Source organism: Theropithecus gelada, chromosome 2, assembly GCF_003255815.1.
Source record: "Theropithecus gelada isolate Dixy chromosome 2, Tgel_1.0, whole genome shotgun sequence".
Classification (NCBI taxonomy): Eukaryota; Metazoa; Chordata; class Mammalia; order Primates; family Cercopithecidae; genus Theropithecus; species Theropithecus gelada.
The window spans coordinates 173,942,589-173,961,942 of record NC_037669.1 but is presented as its reverse complement, the minus strand read 5'-3'; the positions used below and the strand labels follow the sequence as shown (position 1 = coordinate 173,961,942).

The window sequence follows — 19,354 nt, the reverse complement described above, 5'->3', positions numbered from 1 at the left end:
TCTTACCTCTTTCGACCAGCCAGTCACCAGATTCTTTTTACCTCTTCAATGTGTTTTGCATTTAATCTGTCATATTCTTTCCATCTCTACTGCCATTTCTCTGGCTTAGCCTTTGATTTGTGGATTCAGGTAGCCTTTATGGGTCTTTATTGTATAGTATTTTTCTCTGCACTCTCAGTAACATGCAAATTTGAATGTATCATTTCCTTAGTCCAAAGGTATTAATGACTTCCTATCATATAGTGAAATTTAAATTTAAACTTTTGGCTGGGTGCAGTGGCTCACTCCTATAATCCCAGCACTTTGGGAGGCCGAGGTGGGTGGATCACTTGAGGTTGGGAGTTTGAGACCAGCCTGGCCAACATGGTGGAACTCCATCTCTACTAAAAATACAAAAATTAGCTGGGCGTAGTGGCGCAGTTCTCCTGCGTCAGCTTCTTGAGTAACTGGGATTACAGGCGTGCACCACCATGCCTGGCTAATTTTGTAGTTTTAGTAGAGATGGGGTGTCACTATGTTGGCAAGGCTGGTCTCAAACTCTTCACCTCAGGCGATCTGCCTACCTTGGCCTCCCAAAGTGCTGGAATTAACAGGCATGAGCCACGGTGCCTGGTCAGTTACCTCCTTCAAAAGAACTTTCCTGGCTACTTTGTTCCTTCTCATCAGTTTCCCTCTCTGTACCCTACGTTCTTTTTATCAGAGCATCTATCAATACCTATAATTATTTAATAACACGTTTCACTGTCTTTCCTCCTAGAAAAAAAGGTTATTGAATATATAGGGAAACTTTCCTTACCTGTCACCATTGCATTATCCACAATGCTTAGAATTGTATTTTAGCAGTTAGTAGTTAGCCAGTAGCTATTGATCATTAAATAAACTATTTAAGTAAAGTTGTTTGCATATCCATGACTATTTTCTTAGGATAAATGACATTTAAATGTCATAGAAGTAGAGTGACATGCTACATTGTTTTATTTTCTAATCAATTACTATTTCCCAGGCAAAATTTTATTTTTAAAAAATTGTTCTAAACATGTAGCTGTTCTCTTTCATTGTTTCTTGTTGTTATTCATCTGATAATACTGAGTGGATTACTTTGTATAGTTGTTACCCAGGGTGGGCTGAATACCTGCCTGAGATAAGAGTTCAGGTGATTATCTTTATTGCGAAGCTATTTGTGATGTCCAGAGTGGACTATGTGTAGAATTTTTTTTTCAATTTTAAAATCTTTTTACTCAATATTTTTTTCACTTAGATCTTCCATGATGTAGCTTATAAAGCAAAAGACAGAAATGACCTCTTATCTGGAATTGATGAATTTTTAGATCAAGTAACTGTCCTACCTCCAGGAGAGTGGGATCCTTCTATACGCATAGAACCACCAAAAAGTGTCCCTTCTCAGGTAAGAATCCAGAGCTTTTCTTCTGTAACTTACTTTATTTTAATAAAATTATTTTTGATTAGCTATGATTCAAAAACTAAAACAGAGAAGTTGTATCCCCACCTCGTCCCTTTTACCTTCTTACCCCCACACTTACCTCCTATGGGTGGACCATTTTTTACTAGTTTTTTGTTTATCCTTTTCATTTTTTATTCAGTACTTGAAACTATGAACATGTAGTCTTGTTTCTCTTACCAAAAGTTAATGTACTGCGTATACCGTTCTGTACCTTGCTTTTTCATATAAAAGTATATCTAGGAGATCTGATGTAAGAAATCATGAAAATATTCCTTATTCACTTTTTCACAGCTTTGTTTTCTTCTATGCATGGGTGTACCATAGCACCATATTCTGTTCCTGGGTTCTATCAGTCTTTTGCTATTTCAAACCATGCATGACAGTAATCACATGTCGTTTTAGTCTTGTGCAGATGTATCTGTAGAATAGATCCCCAATAATAGGATTGCTGGATCAAAGGGGAATTTATTTATAATTTTCGTAGATATTACTGGAATTCCTTCCATCAGCTGGACTGTTTTGGACTCCCACAGTGAGGGCCTATTTCCCTACATCCTCACTGACACTGTGTGTTGCCAAACTTGGGATATTTGTCAATCTAATAGATATCTTTATCTTCCTATTTTAAGTATTTTAATGAGGTTTTTAATTTAGTTTTTATGGGACAGGGTCTTGCTCTGTCACCCAGACTGGAAGGCAATGTCGTGAACATGCCTCAGTTTCCTGGGCTCAAGCAAACCTCCTGCCTTAGCCTCCTATGTAGCCTGGACCGCAGGTGTGTGCTACAAGCCCCAGCTAATTTTTTGATACTTTGTAGATACGGTGTCTCACTTTGTTGTGCAGGCTGATCTCAAACTCCTGGGTTCTAGTGATTCTCTTGCTTCAGCCTCCCAAAATTATAGGATTACAGCCGTGAGCCACTGCTCCCGGCCTTTTAATGAGGTTTTAATTTGCATTTGTATAATTAGTGAGGTTGAATATTCTTGATTATCTTTCGTTCATTGCCCCACCAGCATTTTTTTTTTTTTTTTAACATTTAAATTATTCATTGATCCTTTGGAGGTTTTCATAGCATATTTTATGTGGGTATAGACCCAGCTTCATCTTTTTTCTGAATTGCTGCCTGGTTTCTCCCTGTTCATTACAGAGCTAAACATTGCTCCCCTTGGTTGGTGATGCTGCCTTTATTAACTAAAATTCCATTTGCATCTAGACCTGTTTTGGACTTTGTTTTGTTTTCTGTTGGTCTGTCTATTCATGGACCAATTTCACACTCCAATTTTTGAGGCTTTTTGGTATATTTTAGTATCTGGTAGGTCTAGACGTGTTCTTGCTCTCCTTCTTACTCTTGTTTTTCTGAATTTTCTTGGCTATCTTTCATATTTATTTTTCTGTGTAGGCTTTAAAATCAGCTTTCTATATTCAGAAATATGCGTAATGGTTTTTTAAAAGTTGTGACAAATTTCTCATTGAACTGAGGGAAGACTAACGTCTTCATGACTTGAGTCTTTCTATTCAATGGAGTGTCTCTCACCAGTTGATTTTCTGTTTCAAGCAAGTTTTTGTCTTCTTGAAGGATGTTTCAAGTTTTCCTTACTTATAATTTACATGTTTCTTGATGAGTATATTCATGAGTATTGTATCTTTGTTGCTTTTATATGAAATGAAGGCTATTTGTTATTTTTTATGTGCATATATGCATACACAGTTGACCCTTGAACAATTTAAGTTTGAACTGTGCAGCTCTAATTATGTGGATTTTTTTTCAGTAAACATTGGAAAGGTTTTTGATAATTTGAAAAAATTTGCATACAAACTTCATAGCCTAGAAATATCAAAAAATTAAGATTAGGTATTCCTGAATGTGTAAAATATATGTACATACTAGTCTTCTTTAATAATTATTAGCATAAAATATATACAAATCTATTCTAAACTAAAATTTATCAAAAACTTATACACACTAAGAGTGTACATGGCACCATTCTCAGTGGAGAGAAATGTAAATAAAAGTAAAGATGCAGTATTAAATCCTAACTGCATAAAATTAACTATAGTAAATACTGTACTGCTGTCATATTGTAATTTCATAGTTACTGCCTGTTGCTGTTGCAGTGAGCTCAAGTATTGCAAGTTAATGTGCATAAAATGTTGTGTGTTGCTCGTCTCCACATCAGCAGTTTGTCTCTCCAGTAAATTGTGTTTACCCTAAAAAGTGATCATGAGGTTCTCATATATTTTTCATCATGTTGACTGCAATGCTGGAAACTTTTGAATAACAACATGGGACTCATACGAAGTCCCATTAGTGCTACTAGTAAGTGTTCCTAAGAAACAGAGAAAAGTCATGCAAATGTAAGACAAAGTTGATTCGCTTGGTATGTACCATAGAATCACATCTGCCATTGCCTACCATTTCAAGATAAATGAATCTAGTGTAAGGATCATTGTAAAAAGAAAAGGAAACGTAAAGCCGTCACTGTAGCTATGCCAGCAGGCATAAACACTTCTGCTTTTTGCAAAATACCTTTTTATCTCATATTGAAAATGCAACTTTTATGTGGGTGCAGATTACTATAAGAAAGACATATCTATAGATTCTGATATGACCAAGAAAGGCAGTCATTTTACGACAACATAAAGCAAAAGAAAAGTGAAGGATCGGAGAATTTAGTGCCAGCAAAGATGGTTTGGTAATTTTAGAAAGAAGTTTGGCTTAAAAAATGTCAAAATAACTGGAGAAGCAGCTTCTGCCGTCCAGGAGGCAGCAGATGAGTTCCCAGATCAGATCCTATTAAGAAAATCCCCTGAACAGGTTTTTAATGCAGATAAAAGTACCCTGTTCTGGAAATAATGCTACAGAAGACATTTATTAGTAAGGAAGATTAGTGAGCACCAGAATTTAATGCAGGAAGGGTTAGCTAACTGTTTTGTGCAAATGCACTCCAATTTATGATATTTACCCTTCTCTATAAAGCTGTTAATGCTGAGCTTTGAAAGGAAAAGATAAATGCCAGCTTCCAGTCTTTTTGTTGTACAAGAAGGCCTGAATGAGAACCCTTTTTCTGGATTGGTCCCATCAGTGCATTGTTCCTGAAGTCAGGAAGTACCTTGCCAGTAAGGGACTGCCTTTAAACATTTTTTTCATATTAGACAATGCCTCTGGCCACCCAAAACCTGTGAGTTCAACACCAAAGGTGTTGAAGTGGTCCACCTGCACCCAAGCACAACGTCTCTAATTCAGTCTCTAGATTAGGGGACTGAGGACCTTTAAGGCTTGTTACATTAGATGCTATATAGAAAAGATTATTAATGCTCTGGAAGAGAACCTTGGATAGCAAGGACATCATGAAAGTCTGCAAGGATTACACCATTGAAGACACCATCATTATTACAGAAAAAGCCAGGAACATCATCAAACCTGAAATAGTAAATTCCTTCTTGGTGAAACCGTCCAGATGTTGTGCATGACTTAACAGGTTTTACGACAGAGCCACTCAAGGAAAGTGTGTATATGGCAAAAAAGGTGGAAGTTGAAGGGTTTCAAGATGTGGATCTTGGAGAAGCTCAAGAACTAATAAACACCACACCAGAGGAGTTAACAGAACACAACTCGATGGAGATGAGTGCTTCCGAACCGGTGCCGGTGATGAGGACAAAGATACAGAATTAGTAGTGCCAGAAAACAAATTGACATCAGCTGATCTGGCAGAAGGGTTCTGATCATTCAGGATTGCTTTTAACTTCTTTTGCGACATGGATCCTTCTATGGTTTGGGTACTAAAGGAAACAAGGATTGGTACTGTCCACATTTTAAGAGAAGTGAAATAAGTGAAATAGAAATTATGATGTATTTCCATTAATATTTTCTTTTTGCTAGCTTACTGTATTGTGAAAATGTAGGTTATAACACCTCTAACATGCCAAATATGTGTTCGACTGTTCATGTTACCAGTAAGGCTTTCCAGTCAACAGTAGGCTTATTAGATTGAGTTTCAGGGAGCTATGCACAAAATTTCAACTGCATGGGAGTTGGTACCAACTCCCTTGTTTATTCAAGAATCAACTGTGTATTTTATTTTTGTTGAGATGGAGCTTCGCTCTTGCCACCCAGACCGGAGTGCAATGGCGCCATCTCAGTTCACAGCAACCTCCGCCTCCCGGGTTCAAGTGATTCTCCTGCCTCAGCCTCCCGAGTAGTTGGGATTACAGGTGCCTACCACCATGCCCGGCTAATTTTTGTATTTTTAATAGAGACGAGGTTTCACCATGTTGGCCAGGCTGGTCTTGAACTCCTGACCTCAGGTGATCGACCTGCCTCAGTCTCCCAAAGTGCTGGGATTACAAGTGTGAGCCACCACGCCCGGCCTCAACTGTGTATTTTTAATCCTGCTACCATCCTTAATTGTTTGTAATAGTTTTTCTGTCATATAATCTGTAAGTAAGAGATAGTTTTATTCCTCCTTTTCTAAATCTTATACTTGTAATTGTTTTCTGTTGTCTAATTGTATTGACTAAATCTCTAGTACAGTGTTAAATAGCATGGGCTTTAAATAGGCATTTCTTATCTTATTTCTCACTGTAGTCAAGTATCTCCAGTATTTCTCCCATTAAGTAAGATAATGACATTGGAGCCAAAATATACATTTCATCATGTTAAGAAAGTAACATTATTTCTTTTTTATTGATATTTAAAATATAAATTGATGTAGAATTTTATCAAATGCCTTTTCAGCATCTCTGGCAAATGATTATATTAATTTTATTTATCAATTATTATAGTAAATCTTATGAATAGATTTTTGAATGTGAAAGAATTCCTGGAGTCAACTCAGTTTGGACTTTAAAGTGGTAGTGGTCTGTGTCTACTACTTTGTGTTACTATAGATTGGTTTATAGATTTTTGTGCCATCTTCACATTTTATACTTCACATCAGTATACTTGTTTCATAAAAAAATTTGTAAGTTTTCATTTGTGGTGTTAAACGGTTTTAAATGGTGTGGAATAATTTGATTTTAAAAGTTTGGAAGAATTCCTTTGTAAAGTTTTTTGAGCTTGAATCTTTTGTCATGTAGACTTCAACAATTAGCTTATTTCTTTGGAAATCGGTATATGTAAAACTTCCTATTTTTTCTGGTGTCAGTTTTGGTAAATCGTTTTCCTAGTATATTACCAGATTCATCTAGGTTTCAAATTTATTTGCATGGAGTTATATAAAGTGTAGTATGTATATATGTATGTATGTATATAAAATGTGCTCACTATGAAATTATTGCCTCTTAGCCTTTTTTTTTTTTGTTATTAAAGGTCTATTGTATTTTTCAAACAGCATCCTTTAAAATTTATTTTAGTACTTTTAAAAAATCCGTTTTATTTTGTATCTTAGTTTCTGCTGTTAGCTGTTTTATTTCATTCCTTTCACTTTCATCCAGGAAAGATTTTTTTGTTTTCACATTTTCTGAGGTGGTTGTTTAATTCACTATTTTTCCTTCTTTCATTTTTGTTAATATAATTGCTTAATTTTCTTGAATGTGCTTTGGCTGGGTCTCATGGGTTGTATTAGGTTGGTGCAAAAGTAATTGTGGTTTCAGCCATTGTCTTTAATCAAATCAAGTAAATGATTAATTAAATTAAAAATAATGGCCAAAACCACAATTTTATAATTTGTAGTTTTTCAAATTATTTTTGTTTCCTAGGAGTTGTAATATTTTATCCCTCTCCTCTTTAAGATGTAAGTTTGAAAATTGAAATTTTGTGAGATTTTGACATTTTCAGATGGCAATCTTGTATTTGTAGATGGGCCTTGCTATTCTCTAAATATGCAACATGTAAACTGGCTAGCCTAAGTCTTTAATTCAGCTAGAGACTTTGACCCAGTAAACCTCCTGGGATGACAGATCTCTGTCTCCCTTTCCCTTTACCTCTCTGTTTCCTTTTCTTTCATCTTTCCCCTTGTATGTGCACATGCACACGTGTATTTTTAGCCCCGGCAGTCTCTTGATGTAACAAGTTAAAAGCTCATTTCTTTGTCTTCAACAGAGGGGGAGAAATCCTGTATCATGTGAATAGTACTCTTGAATTTGTAATAAAATGTCATGCGAAGTTGATTTTTGTGGAAACATGTTTATCAAACAGCTCTTATTTTTTAAGGGAAGTATTTTAGAAGAAAAATGAAATTTACTTTTTTCTTAATGTAAAGCATATTTTTCAATAGTTAACAGGAGCAGTATTTTTAAAGTTTTGGTGGGAGAGCTGCTTTTTTGGAGGTTACTTCTGTTTGTAGCTATTGGTGAATAGGAATTTGAAATGGTATGTGTGAATATATTTTATAGTGTGTTGATAATTAGAATATAAGATTCAAAAAGCTAATGAGAAATTTAAAATATTAATAGAAACTGATAGTAGATTCTATTTTTAAAGAGCAATCTATTTCAGAAGAGAGTTTATTTTAGGAAGCATTCTTTTCTAGGAGAACTGATTAGATACATAATCAATATAAAATCTGATATTCACTGTAATTGAAGATGCCGTCTCAAGTTTTCTTAAAATAGAATTCTGAAAATAATGTTTTTTGTGAAATTCAGGAAAAGAGAAAGATTCCTGTGTTTCACAATGGATCTACCCCCACATCGGGTGAGACTCCTAAAGAGGCCGCTCATCATGCTGGGCCTGAGCTACAGAGGACTGGACGGTGGGTGCAAATACTGATATTTTGAGGGGTTTGGGGGATGATTTGATGAAAACATAAATATTATATTTTTTTCCAAGTGTTTGGAACCTAATCATCTGTAGTATTTTTTCATATTTAGAAAAATGTGTATTATTATATATAAGGAAAATTTATATGTATAAATATATAAGAAAATTTACAAATAATTGTATTAGTATGTATCAAGCTTTAGTTTAAAAGGAAAATAATGGACTGTATATTCAGAGTATTGCAGTTATATAGTGTGTAGGTTAATTTCCATTGTTTATACAGAAGGTTCTTGAAGAAGGTGTAGAGTCTTACTATAATTCTTCATATTGAGTTACAGAATTATGGGAACAGAGAGTAATTACAACTAATAATTTCTTTGTATATCTGTACAGATTTAAAACTCTTAAATGAGCATTATATCATGAGGTAATCTTCCATGGACAAGCATGATTAAACCATTGTATTGCTCTCTGGAAACCCAGCTAGAAAAATTGTTTAAGAAGTTCATTTTTGTAACAAAAAATAGAAATATTGGCAGATGCAAACATTGCCTTAATATTTTGTAGAAGTAGATAAATGTTATAGTATTTTCATACTGTGGAAAAGCATGTGGCTATTGATTCTTTAGTGTCCACTGGTGGTCAGTATGGAATTAAATAATCTTAAATATTAAATATTTGTTTAAAAAAACAACATCTTAAACAGATACAATATTAGGGATTTTGATGACATCCTTAAAGGGTACTATATCATAAAAATAAGTAACTGGCATACTGAATATAGACTTTAGAGAAACTGAAATTCACAATTAATTCATTGACTAATGAAGTGTGTTAGTCTCTGTGAATACAATAGAGAAAAGATTTTGACCCTGTACAGTACTATTCTGTTATTAGCTATTATCGCTTCTTCAAACTGGGATAGGGTTAGTCATTGAGAAGCACTGTGTCAGGCCTCCACTGATCTCAGTCACCTGAGAGCATCTGTACACCCTTTACTAAGTAATTATCGATTTGATGATATACTATAGATTCATATTTTAGATTATTGATGGCAACTTTTTTATTGCAAGCTGATTCCCCTTGCTGTCAGATTATGAACAGAGTACTACTTGTCAATTTGTGTTTAGGATTTATTTCAGTATTAACTTAAAAAAATTACAATGGTAAACTTGAAATACCCAAAGCATTTGAAAGCTTAATGTTAGTTTTTTGGGTCTGTTTTCTTGCAGTTGGAATTTGAATGATTATTTATTTTTTGAGTATTAAAACGAATTACCGATTTAGTCACCAGTGTTTGTTGAGTGCCTACTATTTCCCAGGTAGTGTTCTAGACACTGTAGATAACGCAGTAAACAAGAAAAAGTCTCCCCTTATGGAGCTTATATTTTATTGGAATGTCTTCAAATTAGATGTATCCATAAGACTAATTGTTAAAAATGTTGAAATGGTATGGCTTTGATGTATAAACAGATTTTTAATCTACTAATTGAAACCTGTTTTATTTATGTACATATTAGTTTGTCTACATACACAGTAAATTAAATATCCTGAAATGGTTTTTAGGAATTTTTTTCCCCCTAGACAAATTGTTTATATGATTGAAGTACTAGTTTTAAAAGCTTTTGAAGTTATTGAATTCATACTACTTGTGCATCTAAGCACAACATACTACATTTATATGAAAGCGTATTTGGATAATAATTGCCTTCCTCATATTTGTGATTGTTGCCTTTAAGATTTTAATACAAACGATTAATAGAATTGCTTATGCACATTTTCATAAATGGGTTGTTTGGTTTCGTTTATTTTGTTACACCTTGCCTTGCACATTTATGTCCAAAATTACATTTACTCATATAAAATCATTTGCCTGCAATCTTTTCATGATATAGTCCGTAAAATACAGATATCTGTCTCTTAATGAAATATAACATTCCTCTATCAGTAGATTCAATTAAATGAGTGTATCTTCTGTAATTTATAAGTTAAATTGGATTTAACATTTTGTTGACAAAACACCTAGGCACCAGCAGTTTTGTGTAGCCCATAGTTGTAGTTTGAACTAGCTAGAATCCTCTAGTGTACAGTTTGACGAGTTTCATCTCACCTATTTAGGCTTTTTGGTGGTTTGATACTTGACATCAAAAGGAAAGCACCTTTTTTCTTGAGTGACTTCAAGGATGCATTAAGCCTGCAGTGCCTGGCCTCGATTCTTTTCCTATACTGTGCCTGTATGTCTCCTGTAATCACTTTTGGAGGGCTGCTTGGAGAAGCTACAGAAGGCAGAATAGTGAGTACAAAGATTGGTAGTGGCCAGGCTCTTAGCTCTTCAGAGGCAAGTGTCTGTATGCATTTGTCTCACTATTCATACTTTCATTTGAAGAGTCTACCCACAGCATGATTAACGTGACCCAAAGCAGACTTTCCCCAAAGGTAATTGCTGTGGAAAACATGGGGAAGCCATTTGAACAGAAGATGCACAGTTGAGGTAAAAAAAAATTTAAAAAAGGTTTGCTTTGGCTTGCTGGATGAATGGTTTTATAAATTGAGTAAAAGGCTTGGATTGTCTTTTGAGGTGGGGTGGACTGGGAGAAGACACCAGTTGAACTGATTCTGGGTGGGTCATGGGGGTTTTTATCAGTGGGCCTACTTCATATCCTGTAAGATATCATAGGATTAGTTAGAGCCACATGATGAATATTAACTCCTCAGTCCTGGCTGGTAGGCCTAGACTAGACTGGAAGAATAGAACATAATTGTGGAAATTGTGGCTTTTTGAAGTGGCATTTAATTTTGCTGTTATTAAATCTATGTGAAAGTAGCTAAAACTTTTATTTGGAAAATATAATTGAAAGCTTCATTCTTTGATATTACTAAAATGAAAGTTTTTATGTTTTCCTGTACCTGGTTATACTGTATTCAGAGCTATGGTGCTTTGTAAAATGAAAGGCATTTCTTTGTTGTTGTTGATATGCATTTTAATCAGTTTAATAAGGCGTTTAAATGAGACAATTTGTAATTCTTAAGTGTATTTTACTTAATTGTATTTATTCTTGGGAGAACATTCTTTTTTTTTTAGATCAAAGGCTAAAAAATAACCAAAGCTAAGGCATGATAATTATCTAATTAAAATATTTCATGATCTAAACATGAAATAAACCTAACAACTGAAATTTTCTTTCAACTCTGAATTTATTTTGGATTATGTAAATCTTTTTACCTTAGTCTTTAATCATTGTATCAAGGGTCTATATTTTTAGTGAGCTGCTTTATGTGCTGTCACAAATTGTGCATGTCACTCTGCTGGCCCCATGGAAATGTGTTTTATCTGTTACATCGTAGAATTGCTGCCTCTTTGTTCATGGACTGTCATTCATTACCTGCCCATCTAATCTTGCTGTTTGATATCTTGTACATGTGACAATGTGTTTGGCATTGGAGGAATATAGATAAGTGTAAGAATAGCCAGTATCTCCTGTCCTCAAGGATTCTAAGTGAAAAAAGTGTAAAAGACAAAATAGTATGGTATGTGAGGGGAAGGTAAGGGTAGGTAGGCCTTCTGATGTGTACAATGGAAACTTCTGAATGTGAGAATGAGGTAGGCAGGCAGTGTAATAGGCTGTGGTTTTTTTTTTTTTGGGAGGTGGAGTCTCGCTCCATCACCAGGCTGGAGTGCAGTGGTGCGATCTCGGCTCACTGCAACCTCCGCTTCTCGGGTTCAAGCAATTCTCCTGCCTCAGCCTCCCGAGTAGCTGGGACTACAGGCACCTGCCACCACGCCCGGCTAATTTTTGTATTTTTAGTAGAGATGGGGTTTCACTGTGTTGGTCAGGCTGGTCTCGATATCGTGACCTCGTGATCCGCCCACCTCAGCCTCCCAAAGTACTGGGATTATAGGCGTGAGCCACCGTGCCTGGCCAGGCTGTGATTTCTTTAGGGAAAAGACAGGTAACAGTATGGCAGTGAACATAGAAACACTTCAAAAATTAGAAAAAAAAAAAAGGTATTCATATGGCAACATCTGCTTTTCAACCCAAGATTAGGAGAGGGGAACCTTAATTTTATACCCATTTGCCCTTGTTAATGTCTTTTTTGACATCTCCTTGCTTCTTGTCTCAATGTTTTGCTTTCTCTCTCTGTATGTATACCATTTAGACATTTTTTTCCTTTGTTTCTACTTTTTGTTTTTTTGAGACAGAGTCTCACTGTTTCACTCAGGCTATGTAGTACAGTGGCATGATCTTGGCTCTCTGTAGCTTTGACCACCCTGGACTTCTCTCATAGCCTCTGGAGTAGCTGGGACTATAGGCGTGTACCACCACGCCTAGCTAATATTTTGTATTTTTTTGCAGAGATAAAATTTTGTCATGTTGCCCAGGCTGGTCTTGAACTCCTGGGCTCAAACAATCCACCCACCTTGGCCTTCCAAAGTGCTGGTGTTATAGGCGTGAGCCACAGCGCCTGGCCCATTTTTTTCCTTTGACTTAAGCTCTGCATAAATTCATTCCTAAATATGCTTATTGTGATTGAACTAAGGATTTTATGATGGCTTAGCAGTGTCTTCTAAGAACAAACATTTTCTCCACAGGCAAGAAAACAAATTTAGGCCATATAATTAACAAATGTGTCATTAACATGGACACTTCCCCTTTATGTTGCCAAAAGATAAATTTGTTTATCTTTGAGTTTGGTCCTATTTTTATTCTAATAGTGGAAGTATACTTTCATTGCTTACTGTTATTTTGTGATTTTGATTTTGGAAGATGCTGTTATAGCTGATGATGAGAATTGCTACCATTCATTGACTGTATTCTGTGTGCCAGACACCATGCTTGCTAGGTGTTTTTGCAAATACTATTTATGTTCTAGTTATCACTTCCATTTCAAAGTGAGAAAGCTTAGGCTTAGAAAGGTTAAGATATGGCCATGGCTGAACACCTAGTAGTAGTCAGTCTTCCCACTGGAAATCTAGTTTCGGAAGCCCTCCTCTTTGCCTGTTGCTGCGCTGCCTCTCATTTCAGCAGGATTGTTTCTTACAAGCTTCTTTTTTCCTTCCCTTTACCAATTAATGGGCTGGCTTTTCTGGATAGTACTTTCCAGTTGACCTTGATGTTTGTATATGGTAAACTATTCGTTCCTTACTTCCTTTTTCTAGTGGCATAGCTAATCATCTGATAGCCTAATTAGTTAGAATGTAATGGTGGTGGTTGTACAAAATTAGTGTGCTAACGTTTAAATTCTCTTAGTCTTTCATTTTCTCTTTATCTTTTCTTGCCAAACTTTAGTGATACTTTGTCATTTATGGTTACTATAAATTATTTTGAGGAGATTTTTCTCATTTATTTTGTTAAGTATTTCAGTTTTGATAATTGATTAAGCCTATCATATTAGATTAATTTCTTGAAAATATGTGGAAAGTTTTGCCGTTTAGAAATCAGTTTGAGAAAGATAGTCACATGTTGATTTATCACCTATTTGAAAGATCTTTTTATAGCAGTTCTTTTTTGTAGCACCATATTATTTACTATTTTTTATTTTTAAAATGAACTATTTCAGCCATATAGAAGTATTGAAAATAATACATATCCTTCTGTACTCACAGACTTAAGAAATGAAACACATAAAGTTGAAGCCCTTGTGTGTGTCTCTCCCATTTATTCTTTGCTCCTTCCATCCCACAGCACAGGTTGAGTATCCCTTATCTGAAATGCTTGGAACCAGAAGTAGTTCAGATTTTGGATTTTTTTTTAGGGTTATACTTCTGGCTGAACATCCTTAATCTGAAATCTGAAGTGCTCTAATGAGCATTTCCTTTTGAGTGTCGTATTGGCACTCAGAAAGTTTGGAGTGTGGAGTTTTGGATTAGGGATACTCAACCTGTATTGAGTTTTGAATTAAGGATGATTGCAAAAGTTTTTAATATACAAAAAGAAAGAATTTTTTTCTTGTGTATTTAAAATGTATTTGTAATTTTTTATATTTTAAATTACAAACTTAAAGTGGTGTTGGTTTTATAACTGCTTGATGAGTCTTTTTATTTTCCAGATGTCTTACAAGTGTTATAGTAGGTTAGAGAAATGTTTATGATGTATTGCTTTTATTCATTTCTTTTTTCCTTAAACAGAGTGCAATAGAGTCTCTTTTTGGAGCATCATTAACTGGGATTGCCTATTCTTTGTTTGCTGGGCAACCTCTAACAATATTGGGGAGCACAGGTCCAGTTCTAGTGTTTGAAAAAATTTTATATAAATTCTGCAGGTAAGTAATAGCCCTCTCTACTTATCACATGTGTTTGTGTGTGTGTTTGTGTGTGTATATATATATATACACACACAATTATATATGAAATTGTTTATTAACTTAGAAGGGAGTTATTTAATTGCTAAAAAGTAATTTGGTCAATATATGCACATTCTCATTATTTTTGAGCTACTGTATGATTGACCATACTCTGGCCCCTTCCATTCTTAATCCAGTAACTTGGAGATGAAGAAAGTAAGATTGTCCTTGAGTATAAAATCAGTGGATTTGAATGCTGATAAGCAGATCACTTGAGGGCTAAATACAAATCCTTTGTGCTAACAAATTTAAACCAGTAAGAAGGTGTTAATCTGAATTGGGTTGAAGCAATCAGAGTGAAGTGTCAGTTTCCATTGGTGAGGTTGCTCACACTGTAGAAATGAATATAGGGTACTGTAGCTGTTAGACTTTGAATTCAGCATGGCTAATACTGTTCCTTATTTTATTTATTTATTTATTTATTTATTTGAGACTGAGTCTCACTGTCTTGTCCAGGCTAGAGTGCAGTGGTGCGATCTTGGCTCACTGCAACTTCTGCCTCCCAGGTTCAAGTGATTCTCCTGCCTCAGCCTCCCAAGTATCTGGGATTACTGGCGCCGCCACCACACCTGGCTAACTGTTGTATTTTCAGTAGAGATGGGGTTTAACCATGTTGGCCAGGCTGGTCTCGAACTCGTGACGTCAGGTGATCCATCTGCCTTGGTCTCCCAAAGGTTGGGATTACAGGCGTGAGCCACCGCGCCCAGCCTCTAGTATTCTTCCTTTTGTGACATTAATGAAGTTTGTATATTTTAGTTTGAAACAACTTGATGCTATTACATATTTGATGGATCCAGCTGTCTTTCTGATTCTGTACTCACTAAACAAGCTGAATCTGATTCCAATCTGGCATGCCACGTAGACTAATAGAGAATGCAGTGACCTGAAGTATAGATTCTGGTAGTAATTTCTTGAGGTTTAAAATAAGAAATCACTTTCCGTGGTGATAATGGTGGGAGAGGAGAGTAGTGGTAGTGATGGTAATAATGTTGGAGCTGATTACTGTATTGATACACATGACGTCTGGATCTTTAGAGAGAGTAAGATGCTATTGTTTTTTCATATAGACACCATACCTGTCATTTACTCATAACTGATTTAGAAAGTGAGCTGTAATGATTTTGAAATATTTATTGCCTAGTAGATTTTCACTGTAAATCTTTTATATAAGTGTAATAAATGAATCTATTAATAAGCTAGTCTTCAGTTGAAGCAGAAAAAGATATAGTTTTCTCTAGTCGTTATTTTGTCATTCTGTAATTCATTCTCTTTTAGGAATCATGTTTTCATGCTGCTCCATTGCTTGCTATGAAAAATTTTAGGTACAAATACTATTCCACACATGTTTATCATATTCATGTTTTTCTTTCTAAACAGAGATTATCAACTTTCTTATCTGTCTTTAAGAACCAGTATTGGTCTGTGGACTTCTTTTTTGTGCATTGTTTTGGTTGCAACAGATGCAAGCAGCCTTGTGTGTTATATTACTCGATTTACAGAAGAGGCTTTTGCAGCCCTTATTTGCATCATATTCATCTACGAAGCTTTGGAGAAGCTCTTTGATTTAGGAGAAACATACGCATTTAATATGCACAACAACTTAGATAAACTGACCAGCTACTCGTAAGTATTTCTCTTTTCTCCTAATATTAAAATGTGTTTTTACAGAGATGTCAGAGCCTCAGAAAATGAATTTTTTTGCCGTCTAATAGGGTAACTAGCTATAACTCCTTAATTAGCCATGTGTTAGTGATGTGGTTGTTTCAGATGAGATTTTGTCACAGCATTCAATGGACAAAAATATAGTTGATTAAATTCAGTGTTTTTTGTTCACTGAAATAGCTTATTCACATGTATATGTTTTGGTCTTCTGTTTGAATTGGATTGGCCAATTTAAATTTGATTGTTTGGCAACTGATCCACTATATGTTTGAATCAGGCAGTTATTACATTGGATCTTATATTCTTTAAATCCTAGATGTGTAATGTAATGTAGACTTTCTTAAAATGGTTTTCAAATTTTTCGTCTTCGTTAATATTTCTGAAGCTTGATTTTTTTTTTTTTTTTTTTTTGGAGACAGAGTCTCTCTCTGTTGCCCAGACTGGAGTGCAGTGGCACAATCTCAGCTAACTGCAGCCTCTGCCTCCCCGGTTCAAGTGGTCTTCCTGCCTCGGCCCCCCAGTAGCTGGTATTACAGGCAGGTATCACCGTGCCTGGCTAATTTTTGTATTTTTAGTAGAGACAGGGTTTCGCCATGTTGGCCAAGTTGGTCTCGATCTCCTGACCTCAGGTGATCCGCCTGCCTCGGCCTCCCAAAGTGCTGGGATTACAGGCGTGAGCCACTGCGCCCGGCTGAAGCTTGATAATTTTTACTGAAAGTTATTTCAATACATTCGTCTGCTGTTTAGTGTTTTCGTTTTGATAAGAAAAATGTGCAATGAAAATCTTTTTAAATTCTAGAATAAAATAGGACTTGAAAATAAATGTATAATAGTTACAAAAGTTTGGCAAGTATATTCAATAAGTGTAAAATAGGCTTTTGAAAGTAGATATATTTAAGTAGATGCCTTTATTTGCTGTCTTTAGCAGTCACGCTTGGTGTAAATGTGGAACTGCAATTGATTGATTTACAGGGAAAAATATGGTTGCCAAAAGACACAGAAGGATACAAGTTTTCTTTTTCTACCCACCTAAGCCCCAGATACATGTACTTCCCCCTTTTGTTCATTCGTTCTTCCCCTGCTACCTTTCCTTGCACACTCTCAACTTTGACGGGCAGAATAAAGAGGGTATGAAAATTCCTGTAAGACACTGACCTATTTGAATATACTAGTGACACTATGATGCCCAATCTATTATATGCTATCTTCTTTCCTCTTAGAAGCTTTAATTTAAACAATTTTTTTTTTTAACTTTCTTTCCTTGCCTTTTGCTTCTTTGACCTTTATAAAGCATGCCTTTTATAGTTAGTGTCAGCCAGTTAGAGCAGTGTTTCCTTCTAGTTAACTGGGTAATTACATGTGAATTACATTTATTTGGTCAACATTCTGTGAGCGTCTGCAGGCACTGTGTTAGGAGTGTTGTCTAATTTATATTATAAATTTGTATTTGTAGTGTTACTTATTCACATCATAGCCCCTTTTGTGTATGAAGAAGCTGACAGCCTTGGAGGTTAAAACTTGCATTAGGTCAGTCAGCTACTAAAAGCGCCTGAATGGACTCTAAAGTTTGTCTTTTTGCCTTTTCTCAAACAGTTCATAATCTAGTTTGGAACGTTCATGATTATTTCTTTTCATCTTTTAAGTCCGTATTTAAAAGTTTCTTTGCTTATGTGTGTTCTAGCTTTAGGCGGTTGAAATAGTTCTGGATATGAACTGAACTCTGATTTCCTTATGACTCTCCTAGTCCTGTCCTGATGAGAAACTATTTTTTATTTATTTCTTTAAGAATGAGCCTTAAGATCAACAAAGGGTGACTGTGAGTAGGTAGGGCTTGTCAGTTATAAATAATTAATGGTAGTGTAACTTATTGGGAATCTGTACATGCTATGGGGGAGTGGCGGGAGACAGCAGTGACTGCTATGGAGGTTGAGTAGATCAGCTTTAGTGGAGACTAATCTTGATAAACATGGTGGAATCATCTCAGATTTTTAAGTAAAATAGTGCCCCCTGCCAGGGACATAACTAGCTTCATTAACTAAACATTTTGATATTTGTATTGGTTTTATTTTATTTCTATAACCCAAACTTTATTTCATCCTGTTGTTTCTGATGTATTTTTCACTTTCTAGTCTCCATGCTTTGCAATGTAGGGAAAAAAAAGAAGTTAAAAACTACCACATTGTGTAATTGATTTAGTAAAATGTAAGCATGAAATTCAGGATCCTTAAAAATGTATACTACTCTAATTTCTCAGATGTGTATGTACTGAACCTCCTAACCCCAGCAATGAAACTCTAGCACAATGGAAGAAAGAGAATATAACAGCACACAATATTTCCTGGAGAAATCTTACTGTTTCTGTGAGTAAATTTTGAAATAAAGGGTTTTGTAATAGATATTGATCTGGTTCTTTTAGCTTTTTCTAATTAGATATACATTTTCTTCTTGATTGATGGATAGGTAGTATGTTTTCAGTACGTAGTGTTGTTTTGACCAGATAGTAGTTGCCACTTTTTTATGTATCATGCGCTGAAAAGTATAGGCTGAAAAGAATGGAACTGGCACGAGAGATAAGGGGAATTATATTTGACTTCCAAGATAAGAACAGTATAAAGATGTGAATATACTTCTGTTTTCTAATTCTACTTAGATTGATACATTCAAAGGAAGTGTTTACTGGGACTGTGGCTGCATGTACTGGACTTTACAATATTTTATATCCACTTATACTGCCTTTTTATCAGTTCATCTGCTCCATTGACAGCTTATTTAGAAGATCTTGAAGAGCTGTGTTAATGTCCTAAATGTCTAAGTTAACCTTGTCTAACTCATCAAGACTAGTCTGGGTTGAACATTAAGGGAAGAGAAACGAAAAAGGATAACAACATGTAATGAACACCTACTGTGTGCTGAATACTGTTACAGATGTTTGTGTTCTGTTGGGGGAATATTGTCCTAACCCTGGAATATTTATTTTTGACATTTTCAAGCCTGGGAGTTAGAAATAAGAATGTAAAGTTTGCCAGTAGTTAGAATTAAGACTAAGGTCCCTTGAGCTACCCTTGTGCTTTTTATATCGTATAAGTAACTGTAGGTCATTCCTTTCTTACTAAGATGATAGTTAGTTTATAACTATATAATTTGAAGGATATTAACTGAAATTTAATCCCACTGATAATTTAAGCTGT

General features: G+C 35.2%; 1 protein-coding gene across 9 annotated transcripts in view; it reads left to right on the top strand.

Moving 5' to 3' along the window:
• SLC4A7 (solute carrier family 4 member 7) overlaps window positions 1–19,354 on the top strand; it is a 107,447-nt gene that overhangs the window by 60,994 nt on the left and 27,099 nt on the right. For all 9 annotated transcript variants that reach the window (XM_025375769.1, XM_025375777.1, XM_025375771.1 and 6 more), the window contains 6 exons: window positions 1,259–1,405; window positions 8,048–8,154; window positions 10,281–10,455; window positions 14,290–14,423; window positions 15,882–16,127; window positions 18,421–18,526. In XM_025375769.1, coding sequence (XP_025231554.1) covers window positions 1,259–1,405; window positions 8,048–8,154; window positions 10,281–10,455; window positions 14,290–14,423; window positions 15,882–16,127; window positions 18,421–18,526 — 915 coding nt within the window. The remainder of the gene's footprint in view (window positions 1–1,258; window positions 1,406–8,047; window positions 8,155–10,280; window positions 10,456–14,289; window positions 14,424–15,881; window positions 16,128–18,420; window positions 18,527–19,354) is intronic.